Source organism: Mytilus californianus, unplaced genomic scaffold (assembly GCF_021869535.1).
Source record: "Mytilus californianus isolate M0D057914Y unplaced genomic scaffold, xbMytCali1.0.p SCAF_7, whole genome shotgun sequence".
In the NCBI taxonomy this organism is placed as follows: domain Eukaryota; kingdom Metazoa; phylum Mollusca; class Bivalvia; order Mytilida; family Mytilidae; genus Mytilus; species Mytilus californianus.
Window position 1 is genome coordinate 62628252 of NW_026262723.1, and position 15940 is coordinate 62644191.

General features: G+C 33.0%; 1 protein-coding gene across 1 annotated transcript; it reads left to right on the forward strand.

The window, feature by feature from the left end:
* The first annotated feature begins 15 nt into the window (after window positions 1-15).
* On the forward strand, window positions 16-15054 carry LOC127707882 (MAPK regulated corepressor interacting protein 2-like). The gene is made up of 6 exons (XM_052212634.1): window positions 16-135; window positions 251-329; window positions 2412-2539; window positions 8992-9042; window positions 14039-14089; window positions 14825-15054. Exons 1-6 carry the CDS (start codon window positions 84-86, stop codon window positions 14890-14892), a joined length of 429 nt encoding a protein of 142 aa, XP_052068594.1. The 5' UTR covers window positions 16-83; the 3' UTR covers window positions 14893-15054.
* Window positions 15055-15940: the final 886 nt, after the last annotated feature.

Consider the following 15940-nt stretch of genomic DNA (forward strand, 5'->3'; position numbering starts at 1 on the left):
AATAGATCGAAATATAACCTAAAAGTAGAAAGTTCTCGAGTTTACTTTCATTTGCGCAGCAAGTTGCGCGATATGATAAGGGGATGTATGCATTGTCAAGAGGACCAAGTAAAATAGCTTCTAGCACAAGGAGAGGTAATATTTTCTGCTTTTTTGTGTGTTTGCGGGAATGGTTCATTATCATGTTGTACGCCATTTTAAAGAAAAAAATCCGTAGAATCGTTTTAAAATAGTTTTATTTACGTTACAGGTCCTCCGAAAGCGATAGACAACCTTGAAATAAAGGACGTAGAAAAACAGCAAAAGGGGACTGGTGCATTGACTATGAGGTGAGAAAATGTTCTAGTAGGGCTTAAATGTATGGTATAGTGTAAAGCCATCGTTAAATCTAACTGTCAATGAAAAATGCGTATGTTGTTACGAAACACGTGTTTGTACAGGATTATTAACTGGAAGATTAATGACCTTAAGACGATTATTTTCTGATCATGTGATTTATTTGCAGATTTAAAACACAACAATGTCACTACTCTTGATTGTATTTTTAAATTTGATAGTGTAAAATCTAAATTGCAGTATCAATCTCACTTTTTGTTGGTCTGATGCAATAAAAATAATATCAACAAAAATATTAAGGACTTAAATTTTTAGAAAACCTCTAACCTCACAGACCCATTTAACTAGTCCAAATAATTATGACCTCTTGGAAGGCTTTTTTTAATTTTTGCTTTGACGCCTTCCTAGCCTTTCAAGATGTCATAATTATTTGGACTACCTTTTTACATAAGAAGCAATGGAAATTTTACAGGTTTCCTTAGAGATTAAACAATCTGTACTTTTATAATGTGCCATTAAGATGTCTTTCGGGGAATCGGGAACCGTTTGCCCAAAATCATGTTAGCTCCCATTCATGTTCGCACCCTGGGTCTGTTTGTACTCTTTTTAACGGTTTTGTGTTGAAAGGTTTTAATTGAGTTTTAGTGTATTGCTATAGAATAAAGATTATAAGTTATTTTTTATTGATTAAAAATTAAGTGACATTCTAAAACCGTAAACAGTTTTCCTGTAGCATCGTTAGTGTTTTGTGAATTATGCTGATGGAATAATAAATAATGTCATGATGATCAAAGACCAAGTTCATACATCTAAGACTTCAAAAAGAAAGGGGGAAGATACCAAATGACTATCAAACTTGTCACAATGACATTGCCACGACAACAACGAATAACACATAAACCAGGCATCAAAGCACATATTTATCAGGTGTTCATGGTGTTGCATTTCAGCTATTAGAGGGTATATGGGGATAATAGTTGTTCATTTTTTTTTTTTTTTTTTTTGCAAAACGTACAATTGCAGAGGTTAATTAAAAAGATACATTTCCTACATCGTTCAGAAAATCAGCGCATGTAATAAACATGATAAAGCAGTTAAAAACTTAGATTTGATTTTTGATTTTTTGGTGTTTTAACGCAACTTTTAAGCACCGCTTTTGGGCTATTTCGTGGCGGCCAGTTTTTATTGGTGGAGGGTGCCGGGAGAAAACCACCAACCTTCGATAGGAAAACTGACAATCCTAGTCAATTAAGATTGGAGTCGAGTGCACCTGCACGAGCGGGGTTGGAACTCACAACCTCAGTGTTGACTGGCTAGTGATTACAGTAGTAACTACTTAGACCACACGGCCACCAAGGCCCCTTAAAAACTTAGAATACATAATGAATAATTATTTGGACTACCATTACCCAAGCTATTGTTTAATCCACATATGAGAATAACAATTTTAATCATTGTAATTTAAAGTCTAACTTATATAGAATGAATAGGGCTGGCACCAATGATGTATGTTAACTAGCAATGTACAGTTGTATGAAATGGAAGTCCCTTGATAATATAAGTTCCAGTAGGAACAGATATTATGGCATTGTTAAAAACGAAGTTTCCATTGGAACTTCTGTTGTGTGACAAATATACTTTGACACCTCAAGCGAAAATATCTTAAAAAAAAATGTGGGAAAAAATGGAGTCCAATAGTTTACTTACAAAACATAATATTAATCATGTGTGCTGAAATAACTACCTTGTGTGGGAATTAACTAGGTGAGAATTGACTATATGGGGTGCCGATTTGACCAGGTGTGGATTTAACCAGGTGCCGAAGTGACTAGAAGTCAGCCTTTAACATAGCTAAATATAAACATGATAAATATACACAAAACAGTCACACATATATATATATATCAACAGATGAATTGATCAGTGATTCACTGTCACAACAGACAAAACTAGAGAATATTGTGATTTGTGTATTAAATTAATATATAAGTATTTACAAAACAGTTTGGAAATATTCACAAATTGTGTAATTACATGTACAATGACGACTATCTGATATTTATTTAATCTTTTAGCTCTCCAAAACCTACGTTCAATCATCATCAAATGAATGGTAGAAGATCAGGTTACAATAAACAAAATCCACCACCTGTACAAGAAGCTTTTCCACAACACGAAGAGATAGTCAAATTTCTTACTGATGGTAATTTTTATAAGTCGTATATTGGTATGACGTAGGCATCGTCGTAGTCATCCCAAGACACATTGGTTTTCGCACAATAACTTTAGTTTTAGTGAATGGATCTCTATGAAATTTTACCATAAGGTTAAATACCACAAAAGGAAGGTTGGGATCAATTTTGGGGGTTATGGTAACAACAGTTAAGGAATTAGGGGCCAAAAATAAGCATTTTTCTAGTTTCCAGACAATAACTTGTGGAACGGTATATGGATCTCTCTGAAATTATACCACAAGTTTCCATACAACTATGGGATGGTAAGGATTTGCTTTGGGGGGGGGGGGGGGGGGGGGGGGGGGTTATGGCTCAAACCGTTTAGGAATTAGGGGCAAAAAAGGAGGAAAAACAAGTGTGTCCTGGTTAATGGACAAATACTTTAGTACAAAACAATCAAAAGCAGTGTAAGGGAGGTAATTCAAATACAACATTTGAATTACCTCCCTTACTCTGCTTTTAAATCAGAGTTCACGAAAACTTATTTTGACCCGTCGGTCATGGGACCGACAAAGCATGATTATTTGTCAGTCCTACAAAATTTTAGCCAGTCCTACAAAATCTCTCAATTTTATCCTGAAAAAAAATTGATAACATATTTTATCGAAAAATAACTTTATTAATATTAGTTTTATTCTTCGCACCCACAGGCAAATTAACAATGAAAGACCAGTTCAGGTCTTCTGATTGTTCTTATTTAAAGTCATCTTCACTATCCATTTCATCATCTGAATCACTTTCTCGGCTGTTACAGTATTTGTTTGCTCCATTGTAGGGTTCAATCGCCGATTGTTTGCCAGGGATGGCTCTATGGACAAATTAAGTAGGCCACGTGTAGATCGCCGCTTTGGTTTGTTTATAATAAATCCGTAAACCAGTACCGGAAATTGGCAGCGGATACATCTGATAACCGATGTAAACACTTATTGGAAACAGTTGCGGTACATCTAATAACCGATGTAAAAAAGTGCCGAAATATGCACTACAACGGCCGTTTTTACATCGGTCATTGGGACCGGCACTAGCCTTCAAAATACTGGTCCGAGCCTCATTTTGACCGACAGGACCGACCATTTTCGTGAACTCTGTTAAATTATGTATAAAGTAATGGTTAATGAACAATTAAGACAATTTAAAAGCAGTGTAAGGGCGATAATCCAAATACGTTTTGATTACCTCCCTTACACTGCTTTTAAATTATGTTTAAAGAAATGCATATTTATAAAGGAAGACCAGTAAAAATATCTGCAAATGTTGCATCTTTTTTTTTTTACAAAAAAATCCATATGAAAGATTTGACACCATATTTTGAATTCTATTATAAAATAATAGGGGGGGTATTACGCAACAGCAAAGTGTATTGCACAAAAGCAAAAAAAAAGGGGGGGGGTAAATTTTTTATTTTTTTTGTGGGGGGAAGGGGGGAGTCAATTCCTAACAGCAAATTGTATTGCACAAAAGCAAAAAATTGAATATAAATTCAAATCATATAACCAATTCTAAGTTCTTTGACTACAGTTATTCTGTGTCAGAAACCTTTTGTGTGTCAAATATTTAATTACAATCCAAATTCAGACCTGTATCAAGCGCGAATATTGCGTCCATTTTTGCCCCAACTGTTCAGGGTTGGACCTCTGCGGTTGTATCCAGCTGTGCTCGGCAAAGCAATTTATTTATTATGTAATTAAGGAGAAGATTTCTTACGGATGAAAATTTTTTATTTTGTAATTAAGAGAAGCTACATTTCTGGATTTATGCTTCATGTACCCTGCAATGAAAAATTTGTAAGGTGCCCTTAGAATTGTATCTTTTAAATCTGACAATGTACATTTGTAAATATAAGTTTAGGCTTTGGGGTCATGATTTACATGATGTATGTGTGACATCACAAGGAAAAATATGTTGGCTATTTTCAGGAATATTTTGACCAAATTAACACAGAGCACAAATGTTGTCTAAAATAAAAATAAGTTTTGCCTGCTGTTAAATAATTACGAGCTTTACATGTATTTCCTATGTAACAATCTTTATGCAAGGGTTGTACTTTATTATTTCTCTTCATGTTTGCACCAAAGAGTTGAGATTTTTTGGAATTTTGTTTTTTTTGTGAATTGACAGTCATTTCATGATCGATGAAAAGGAATTAGTATTAACAAAAATTAAATATCATTAGTGATGTTCATTCAAGATTGATTGATTGATTGGTGTCTTATGCCACTTTCAGCACTATTGGCTATTTCGTGGTGTTCAGTTTTTATAATAATAATTGATATTAATTTACTTACAAAACAAATAAAGACAAACTATGGATGGTAGATAATAATTCACATAAATATTTCAGGACATTTGATTTATTTTAATAAATAAAGGATTTAAAAACTGCAAACAAATTTAATCATTACATAATAAGCTGATAATTTTTTACACAAACATCGTGGTGATGTAACTGATAAAAATCACTCCTTCAATTCTCCAGCCCTTTCACATATTTAGCAATTGTCAGGGTTAGTAACATCTCAGGATTATATCTACTCATTATTGCAGAATATTCAATGAATAAACATTCATCGTCTAATTGAATATATCGGGTAATCGGATATTTTTAGCTGACATTTTGGGTATCCGATTTGCCGGAGTCTACTGTATATACAGATTGTGATTAAAAAATATATGACTTTTATTTACATGTTTTGGTTTGAGTGTGTTTATTTGAAGCTGGAGAGAACAGCTGTTGCTAGCTGATATCTGAAGCTGTCAACAGACTGAGTGGTTTCAATAATAGTTTGAGGGAGCAATTTCCATTGTATGATTGTCTGAGGGAAGTTCGACTATTTGTATGTGTCCTTGGAAGTTTGGATATGTCTGTATGGATTAGTCTTGTTCTGTTGTCGGTTTGCTCAAGAACATGGGTTGGAATGGCTACAAGACAGTGTATCACTTTTTAAAATAAAATAAGTCTAGATTTTAAAAGTCTCAGCTAGTGGTGGCCATTATAACTGGTTTAACATGTTTGTGACACTGCTTGTGTAATTGTAGTTGTTGTGTACGTAGAGAGCCGCTCGTCTTTGTATCATTGCAAGTTTTAGCTGTTGGTCTCAAGGTTGGCAAAGAAGCGGTCAATACTAGTATTGACCATGCCAGTGGTAAATACCGGGAAATACTGGCAAATACTGGTCAATACTGGCAAATACTGGTCAATTGAAATTTTGATAAACATTAATACTATAAAGACCAGTCCCTACCTGGTCAATTACTGGGTAAATGGACCGATATAGTCACAGGACAGAAAGTCGCAATTAATTACTTAAGTTTTTGAATATATAAGGGAAGATCCTTGAAATAATGTCTCATTATAAGATAAATTCATAATCTAGTTTATGGAATTGTTCATGAACATGATTAAATAAAGATTTATCAAATATTAATCATACAAAGGACAAATTTCTTGGCACCACTAAAACGGGACTATGACAGCTTGTTTTCTTAACAGTAATTTCATCAAAAGTTGTTTTATATATAATATGTAATAGTTTCAGAAAAAAACAAAAATGGTTTAAAAAATTATTCTTTTCTTAACCAAAGAAAAAGTTCTCTCAAAACTGAATTGTGAATTTCTGACTTGTGATTATCAGAATAAAATATTAGTGAAAAGGATAAATGAGGCATATTAAAGATCCTTCAAACTTCAATTTTCTGCATTTAGAAGATATTTATCATTCTGTTAAAAAGTCAGTAATTAATTTATTGTTTTAAACAGTCTTCAAAAATAGCTTTTATGATTTGTTTCCTGTTTTGTCAACATTTATCAGCATGATTAGGGGGTAGTTTTTATAGTAATTAAACTTTTGACACCTGCTAGCAATATAATAGGTAATGCTCTGATAATCCAGTCACCTGTAATTCCGGTACGTCTAAACACTGCTAAGGAGTCCTTAGTGCACTAAGGACGTATACTATGCCACTAAGGACTAGATGGGGTGCTGTTACATGTATTATTTTTCCATATTAAGTTAGAGATTGATATTTAATGCATAAATTAAAAAAATTATAGAAAAATAATCATAAATAAACGAGTTATTAAGCATTGTTTAAGCACGTGCCCATTTTTCTTTGATATGCCGAAAATCAGTGAACCGATTGACACGTGCCATATAACATAACAACTGAATAAACAATCATAATCTTTTTATTTTAAGTAATTAACAATTGTATCGAAAAGATTAATGTTTAATAATTTATAATTAAATATGTTGTTCTTATTTGCAATGATTAAAAGGACAAATAATTTTATTTATTTTTTATTTCTTTCTCGACAAAGTTATTTGCCATTTGTGCACGACTTTGATGTGCGCCAACTAATAAGTTAAGAGTGTGGTCAGCTTGTTAAATGTTTATGTAAGAGCATGGAAGTAATATTTAGAGATACCAAGACAAAAGGAATAGATATATTTATAAGTTTTTTGTTTTAATTTTAATTCCGACAAAGGTGCGTGTTTCATTAAAATTTATGAGTAAATTCTGAAAAAAATATCAAAACCGGGTGTTTGCTTTTCCACTTTCTATTACTGCTTCATACTTAGTACGAATTACGATTGAATTGGAAAAAAAATCATGTGACGTCCTTGGGGTTATTCTAAACCACTAGTTTTCAACCAGTTTGATAGCTGTTTACAAAGGCTTCATACCGTACTTATTTTTTCTTTTTGTAATTGTTCGACATTTGTTTTTTTTCTCAAAGTATAAGAAGTTTAAATATCATTATCGAACTTTGAAGTTTCATTTTTAAATATATAAAGGAGACAAATGGTTTTTTTTAAATGTTCCACAGTTTTTAGCACATTATTTCCGAAAAATATCCCGGCCCGTATGTGTTAATTTAGAGCTTTAGATATAATTTTGACATAAAAAGGTTATGCTTCGTACGAATGCCTTGAAAATATGCTTTTTCATGATGTGAAAATAATCATTTTTTTGTAATACAAGATAATTCGAATACTTTAAATCTCTCACGTGTAAAAATGAAAAAAAAATATAAGGATTTGTATAGTATATTACTATATAAATCCTTGAAAAAACAAACAGAAATATTTTCAAATATATTTTCTTTAAATCTATTTTTCTTTAAGAAGAACAAGTATGTCAGAAGGAAATCCGATTTGTATTTTTTAACCAAATTGTCTGTTTAAGATATTGTATGAAATAATGACTATGTTGTATATGCTTTACTCATTGTTGAAGGCCGTACGGTGACTTATAGTTATTAATTTCTGTGTCATTTTGTCTCTTGTGAAGAGTTGTCTCATCGCCAATCATACCACATCTTCTTTCTTATATTGGTTGCATGTAGTAAACATTTATTATCATATTGAATTCGTTTTTGTCCAGTAATACATTGCTTAACGTCTTCATATATGAATATAAATTTAGATATATTGCTCTGGAAACAAATCTATTATTTACAAGAAATAATTACAAAATACTCTTGAGAATCTGAAAAAAAAAAACATGAATAAAATTTTAACAACTTATTCAGTGCGAAGTCAAATCAAAATTGATAACTGAAATATAATCTGAAAAACTATTCATTTATTAGTATCCAACTTTTCCAATATTGTCGATTAAACACAACAGATAGCAGGATTCCCGTGTAAGCAGTTATGTAATTTGACACGTGTCTAACGGTTCATTGATTTTCGGCATATCAAAGAAAAACAGGCACGTGTCTAAACAATGTTGAATAACTCATTTATTTGTGATTATTTTTCTATAAAATTTGAATTTTATGCATTAAATATCAATATCTACAATAATATGAAAAGACATTACATGTAATAGCATCCCATCTAGTCCTTAGTGGCATATCATAAGTCCTTAGTGCACTAAGGACTCCTTAGCAGTGTTTAGACGCACCCCTGTAATTCTATTTACCTGTCAAAAACAAACCTTTTCAAGAACAAATATCTTGATTTAAAAATGTTGAAATAATTCATATAGCAATTTTATATATACCTAAAGTATGTAATATCATCATTACCTTTAAGAACTAAATTAGTCATTAATCATGTTAATAGTTAATAAAACATACCAATATGATTCTTTTTTAAAAACTTAATCATGCCAAAGGAATTAAGTTAAAATAACTTTCTCAATCAATCAATGTTTTACTAAAAATTAATAGTTAAGCCTTTCAAAAGAACCATAAAAATTTCAATTGACCAGTATTTGCCAGTATTGACCACTTGAGGAGTATTGACCGGGGCGGTAAATACCGGGGGCGATATTTACCGCCCAACCTTGGTTGGTCTTTCATATGTGGGTCCCAGACACTACAACTATATTTTAGTTTGGGTCATACTAATGCCTGAAATGATTTATTCCCATTTGATACAATGTTATTTATAATTATTTGTATTTTTTTCAGCTTGGAGTAAAGTCAGCGTTGAATTAGAATCAAAAAAGAATTTTAGAGAAGGTAAGTTTTAAAGGAATACAACAGCCATTTTTCATTAGTCATGTAAATTCAGAATTTATTGCAAGGTTTTTAGTCCCCTACCGACGAAGTCGAAGGGGACTTTTAGGTTTGCACTCCGTCCGTCTGTCTGTCTATCTGTCAGTCCGGCAAATCAGTTTTCCAGACTCTTTTCTTCGTGCTGAAGATATTGATTTGAAATTTAGTTTATTGTCGAGCCTGCGACTTTTGTCGCAGAAAGCTCGACATAGGGATAGCGATCCGGCGGCGGCGGCGGCGTTAGCTAACTTCTTAAAAGCTTTATATTTTAGAAGATGGAAGACCTGGATGCTTCATACTTTGTATATGGATGCCTCATGTTACGAAGTTTCCGTCAGTCACATGTCCAATGTCCTTGACCTCATTTTCATGGTTCAGTGACTACTTGAAAAAAAAGTTCAGATTTTTTGTAATGTTAAATTCTCTCTTATTATAAGTAATAGGATAACTATATTTGGTATGTGCGTACCTTGCAAGGTCCTCATGCCCGTCAGACAGTTTTCACTTGACCTCGACCTCATTTCATGGATCAGTGAACAAGGTTAAGTTTTCGTGGTCAAGTCCATATCTCAGATACTATAAGCAATAGGTCTAGTGTATTCGGTGTATGGAAGGACTGTAAGGTGTACATGTCCAACTGGCAGGTGTCATCTGACCTTGACCTCATTTTCATGGTTCAGTGGTTATAGTTAAGTTTTTGTGTTTTGGTCTGTTTTTCTTATACTGTATGCAATAGGTCTACTGTATTTGGTGTATGGAATGATTGTAAGGTGTACATGTCTAGCTGGCAGGTGTCATCTGACCTTGACCTCATTTTCATGGTTCAGTGGTCAAAGTTAAGTTTTTGAGTTTTGGTCTTTTTTTCTAATACTGCATGCAATAGGTCAGCTATATTTGGTGTATGGAATGATTGTAAGGTGTACATGTCTAGCTGGCAGGTGTCATCTTACCTTGACCTCATTTTCATGGTTCAGTGGTCAAAGTTAAGTTTTTGAGTTTTGGTCTTTTTTTCTAATACTATATGCAATAGTTCAACTATATTTGGTGTATGGAAATATTTTATGATCTATATGTCAGTCACGCAGGTTTTATTTGACCTTGACCTCATTTTCAAGGTTCATTGCTCAGTGTTAAGTTTTTGTGTTTTCGTCTGTTTTTCTTAAACTATAAGCAATAGGTCAACTATATTTGTTGTATGGAAGAATTGTTAGCTGTACATGCCTGCCTAGCATGGTTCATCTGACCTTGACCTCATTTTCATGGTTCATTAGTCAATGTTTAGTTTACTTGGTTAATGTTAAGTTTATGTGACAGTTGTAATAAAGCTTTATATTTAGGACTATCAACATAATATCAATGATTAGTAAAGAAGGCGAGACATTTCAGCGTGTGCACTCTTGTTGATTTATCATGTTAAGTTACAGGTCAAGTTCAATTTTCACGATTTTAGCTTTTCTCTTTGTTCAGTTAAAGCCCTTTCCCTAGAATTAAATTTTTGGTGAAATACTTATTAATTAGTAGATTTTTGTTCAAAGGGAAATAACTATTTTTTAAAAGACAATATGACATTTTGGATTTTTTATACGACCGCAAAAAAATTTTTGTGGTTGTATATTGGTATGACCTCGGCGTCGTCGTCCGAAGACACATTGGTTTTCGCACTCTAACTTTAGTTTAAGTGAATGGATCTCTATGAAATTTTACCATAAGGTTCAATACCACAAAAGGAATGTTGGGATTGATTTTGGGGGTTATGGTACCAACAGTTAAGGAAAAAGGGGCCAAAAATAAGCATTTTTGTAACTTCCAGACATAACTTGTGTGTAAGTGTATGGATCTTTCTGAAATTGTACTACAAGGTTCCATATCACAAAGGGAAAGCTGGAATTAAGTTTGGGGGTAATTGCCCAAAACGTTTAGGAATAAGGGGCCAAAAATAAGCATTTTTCTAGTTTCCAGACAATAATTTGTGTTCAAGTGTATGGATCTCTCTGAAATTGTACTGCAAGGTACCATACCACAAAGGGAAGGCTGGGATTGATTTTGGGGGTAATCGCCTCAAAATTTTAGGAATTAGGGGCCAAAAAGGGGCAAAAAACAAGCATTTTTCTAGTTTCCAGACAATAAGTTGTGTTCAAGTGTATGGATCTCTCTGAAATTGTACTGCAAGGTACCATACCACAAAGGGAAAGCTGGGATTGAGTTTGGGGGTGATGAATCATAAGGGGGTTCAAAAAATTGAAATTAAAAATTTTTAAGTTCTTAGACCACTTTCATTCTGTGTCAGAAACCTATGCTGTGTCAAATATTTAATTACAATCCAAATTCAGTGCTGTATCAAGCTTGAATGTTGTGTCCATACTTGCCCCAACTGTTCAGGGTTCGACCTCTGCGGTCATATCAAGCTGCGCCCCAGCGGAGCATTTTATTAAGAAATGTAGGATGCATAATTAAATTTCCCTACTGCTCACATGCGCACACATGTTCTAGTTCATACAACAATTTTTCATTTAAAACCTTTTTAAATTTTTCATCAAATCAATTTTATTAACGTATTTCTTATAATTTCAATCTTTTGGACTAAATCAATTAGATAGAAACCGCTGAAATGTAAGAAATTAACTTTGAATAGACCAATCAATTTATACGATGTCTGGTACTGGAAATAGTTTACCTGTCACCTGAACAGGTAGATTTCAGCTGTCCAACAACTAATTAGTCTTGATTAAAATTAGAAAGTATTGAAGTAGGGGTTGTTTTGATGGTAATTAATCATCATGTCACTTTTATGACCGGAAATGTGTGGCTGTTAAAGGCAAAAGGTTGGGTCAAAAAGATCGAATTGTGCTAAAATGACCGTCTCTTAAGAAAGCCTTGACAACTAAAAAGTAGATGACCGTTTCATGCTTTGCCCAGCCAGACTTTTACCGGACATTATACAATTGTCCAGAATATATGACCATTTTGGAAGCCTTGGGAGGGATTCTTTTTTTCCTTTTTTTTCTTTAAAATTTTCCATTTTAAATTGGTTATTTCTGATTTATATATAAAAGCAAATAATAATGATATGGTTTGAATAGGTAAATTAAAAATTTTTAAGTTCTTAGACCACATTCATTCTGTGTCAAGAAACCTATGCTGTGTCAAATATTTATCACAATCCAAATTCAGTGCTGTATCAAGCTTGAATGTTGTGTCCATACTTGTCCCAACTGTTCAGGGTTCGACCTCTGCGGTTGTATCAAGCTGTGCCCAACGAAGCATTTTATTCTTAAATATCACTCACTGTTCTCCCCACAAATCAATTAGTTAGCATCCTGGTAAAAGGGAATTTTGGAATACATCTGGTTTCAAGAAATTGTAAGGGGACCTCAGTGGCTCAGTGATCTAAGTATTTCATCTACTGAATACTATCCTGTCAGAACACAGTAAATACACTGAGGTTGTGAGTTCAATCCTGCACTTGGCAGGTGTGTTGGACTTCAATCTTAATTGACTAGGATTGTCATTTATCCTGCCAAAGATAGGTGGTTATCTCCGGGACTCCAGCTTCCTCCACCAATAAAAACTGATGGCCACAAAAAGCCAATAGTGCTTAAGTGGTGTTAAACACCAACAATCAATCAAGAAATTATAGCATCACATCCATAACACAAATTATTAGATAATCATTTTAGATAGCATTACATTACTTAAAGATGCTAAAAGTCTCTACTGAGGAGAACATTCATCCTATGTTTTTTTTATGGTAAATTTTTATACAACCGCAAAAAAAATTTTGGGATCGTATAATGGTATGGTGTCGTCGTCTGCGTAGTCGTCTGAAGACACATTGGTTTCCGGACAATAACTTTAGTTTTAGTGAATTGATCTCTATGAAGTTTTTTAAGAAGGTTTAATACCACAACAGGAAGGTTGGGATTGATTTTGGGGATGATGGTCCTAACCGTTTAGGAATTAGGGGCCCAAAAGGGGCCCAAAACAAGCATTTTTCTAGTTTCAGGATAATAACTTGTGTATGAGTATTTCGATTGCTCTGAAATTGTACCACAATGTTTAATACCACAAGTAAAAGGTTGGGATTCATTTTAGGGGTTATGGGCCAACAGTTTAGGAATTAAGGGCCAAAAAGGGGCCAAAAACAAGCATTTTTCTAGTTTCCAGACAATAGCTTGTGTGTAAGTGTATGGATCTCTCTGACATTGTACCACAAGGTTCCATATAACAAAGGGAAGGCTGTGATTGAGTTTGGGGTTAATTGCCCATAACATGTAGGAATTAGGGGCCAAAAAAGGACCAAAAACAAGCATTTTTCTAGTTTCCATACAATAACTTGTGTTTTAGTGTATGGATCTCTCTGAAATTGTACTACAATGTTCCATACTATGAAAGGAAAGGCTGGGATTGAGTTTTGGGGTTATTGCTCCAAGGGGGGGGGGGTTCCAATTTTTTTAAGGCATTCATATTTTTTTTCAAAATTTTTCGAATTTTTGAAAAGTTTCAAGAAGAAATCTTCAATCGACAGTATTGCACAATATATTTGTAAGATCTTTGACCACATTTATTTTGTGTCAGAAACTTATATTATGTCAAAAATTTGATCACAATCCAAATTCAGACAGTATCAAGCTTGAATATTGTGTCAAAATTTGCCCAAACTGTTCAGGGTTTCGACCTCTGCGGCCTTATCAGGCTGCGCTCATGTAATTAAGTTCGCTACATTTCTGTAGCAATTTTTCCTCTTGTGAATTTTTCTCTTTCAAAAAAAATTGTGATCTTTATAACAAATAAAAAAAAAACATCATTTATTGACTAGATAAGTTTTGGTCTTGATCATGTTGATTGTCATCTGAAAGTGCTGCTTTAGTAATATAACCTTCATATTGGCAGGGGACATTGATTAGTCCATAGCATACAATCTTAATGTTGCAAAAAATTAATAATTTATATATTATTCTAGGTGGTCCAATTGTATACAGAGACAAAGATCCAAATAATCCTGTTCTGAAAAGTAAGTAGTGAAGATTAATATGCTGTTAGATTTTGTTTAAGAATATAATGGTTGACTAAAGAAGAAATTTAATTTTTTACCAGAGAGTGCTGTGTGAAAGATAGATGTATTACTGAGTTGTAATGTAAACACATTTAAGTTAAAGAACTATTTATGAAGTTCATGAGTTGTAATGTAAACACATTTAAGTTAAAGAATTATTTATGAAGTTCAGATGTTGTAATGTAAACACATTTAAGTTAAAGAATTATTTATGAAGTTCAGGAGTTATTTCCCATTTTCACCTTTACTTTTTAGCCCACCTGACTAAAAGCGCTTAGTGTCTGTTTTAGGTCATTGTCTGTAATTTATATGTGTTAAAAAATTTCATTTAAAATAATTTTAACAAATTTAAACCACGAGACATATAGTGAAAAAGTACATTTTATCCCAATTGAACATGAGTTCCCTTGACTTTGCAAAAACGTTTTTAAAGGTAATGCAAGTTCTTGACTTTTTTATAAGATAGCTACTTAATATAGAATGAAACATTCATTTAGTAGATACAGCGATACAGTTGTTTTGTCATATATTGAATAGTTTATATCTAAAAACATGTTAAAAGAATGATGTTGTTGAAATGTGTGAATAAATCTAGTAATAATCATGTGATAATGTTCAATGCAAACAGATTGTTGTACTCGATGATGTAAAATTGAAAACAATAATCATTCTTTAATGTTTTTTTTTCTTCAGATTTTAAGCCTTTTGATCTGGAGTCCTACTGGGGACAAAGAACATTAGAGAAGATAACAAGCAGTTGATACAGCCTTATTATTTTAACTTTGCCATAGTTCTTTCATGTTAGTGTTGTACTGATTTTGTTGATAGTTTTTATGACTAAGAAAGTCTGTTAGATGAATGAGTAAATGTTTTTGAGAGATGAATTTTTTATTTGTAATTAAAGAATGCAATTTTTTATTATAGGTTGTGTCTTTTTAATTTTTTATTCATTATTACCTGGTCACCGAAGGTTAAAGCAGGTCTAGTAACTGCTCGATTCTGCCCGTCCTAAAGACTTAGAAAACTATGTCTTGTTTTCTATGTTTTGTTAGATTCTATTGAAGGGAATGATTCTATATTTGTTCTGAAGCTTGATAATGATGAGTTGTAGCATGTAAGCAATTTTTATACGACCGCAAAAAAATTTTGTGGTCGTATATTGGTATGACGTTGGCGTCGTCGTCGTCGTCCGAATACATATTGGTTTTCGCACTCTAACTTTAGTTAAAGTGAATGGATCTTTTTGAAATTTGACCATAAGGTTAAATACCACAAAAGGAAGGTTGGGATTGATTTTGGGGGTTATGGTACCAACAGTTAAGGAATTAGGGGCCAAAAAGGGGCCAAAAATGAGCATTTTCTAGTTTCCAGACAATAACTGTGGAACGGTGTATGGATCTCTCTGAAATTATACTACAAGTTTCCATACCACAAAGGGATGGTTAGGATTTGCTTTGGGGGGTTATGGCTCAAACCGTTTAGGAATTAGGGGCAAAAAAGGGGGAAAAACAAGGTTGTCCTGGTTAATGGACAAATACTTTAGTACAAAACATAATTTAAAGCAGTGTAAGGGAGATAAATCAAATACATCATTGAAATTATCTCCCTTACACTGCTTTTAAATTATGTATAAAGTAATGGTTAATGAACAATAAAGATAATCTAAAACAGTGTAAGGGAGGTAATCCAAATACAACGTTTTGGTTACTTCCCTTACACTGCTTTTAAATTATGTTTAAAGAAATGCATATTTATAAAGGAAGACCAGTAAAAATATCTGCAAATGTTTTCATCTTTTTTTTTTACAAA

What these genes read in the sequence shown, in the direction of transcription:
- LOC127707882 (XM_052212634.1), top strand. Translation starts at nt 84, where the DNA reads ATGTATGCATTGTCAAGAGGACCAAGTAAAATAGCTTCTAGCACAAGG. An exon ending in AAAAAAGAATTTTAGAGAAG is followed by an intron (nt 9,043 to 14,038) that starts GTAAGTTTTAAA and finishes ATATTATTCTAG; the next exon opens with GTGGTCCAATTGTATACAGA. An exon ending in AAATAATCCTGTTCTGAAAA is followed by an intron (nt 14,090 to 14,824) that starts GTAAGTAGTGAA and finishes TTTTTTCTTCAG; the next exon opens with ATTTTAAGCCTTTTGATCTG.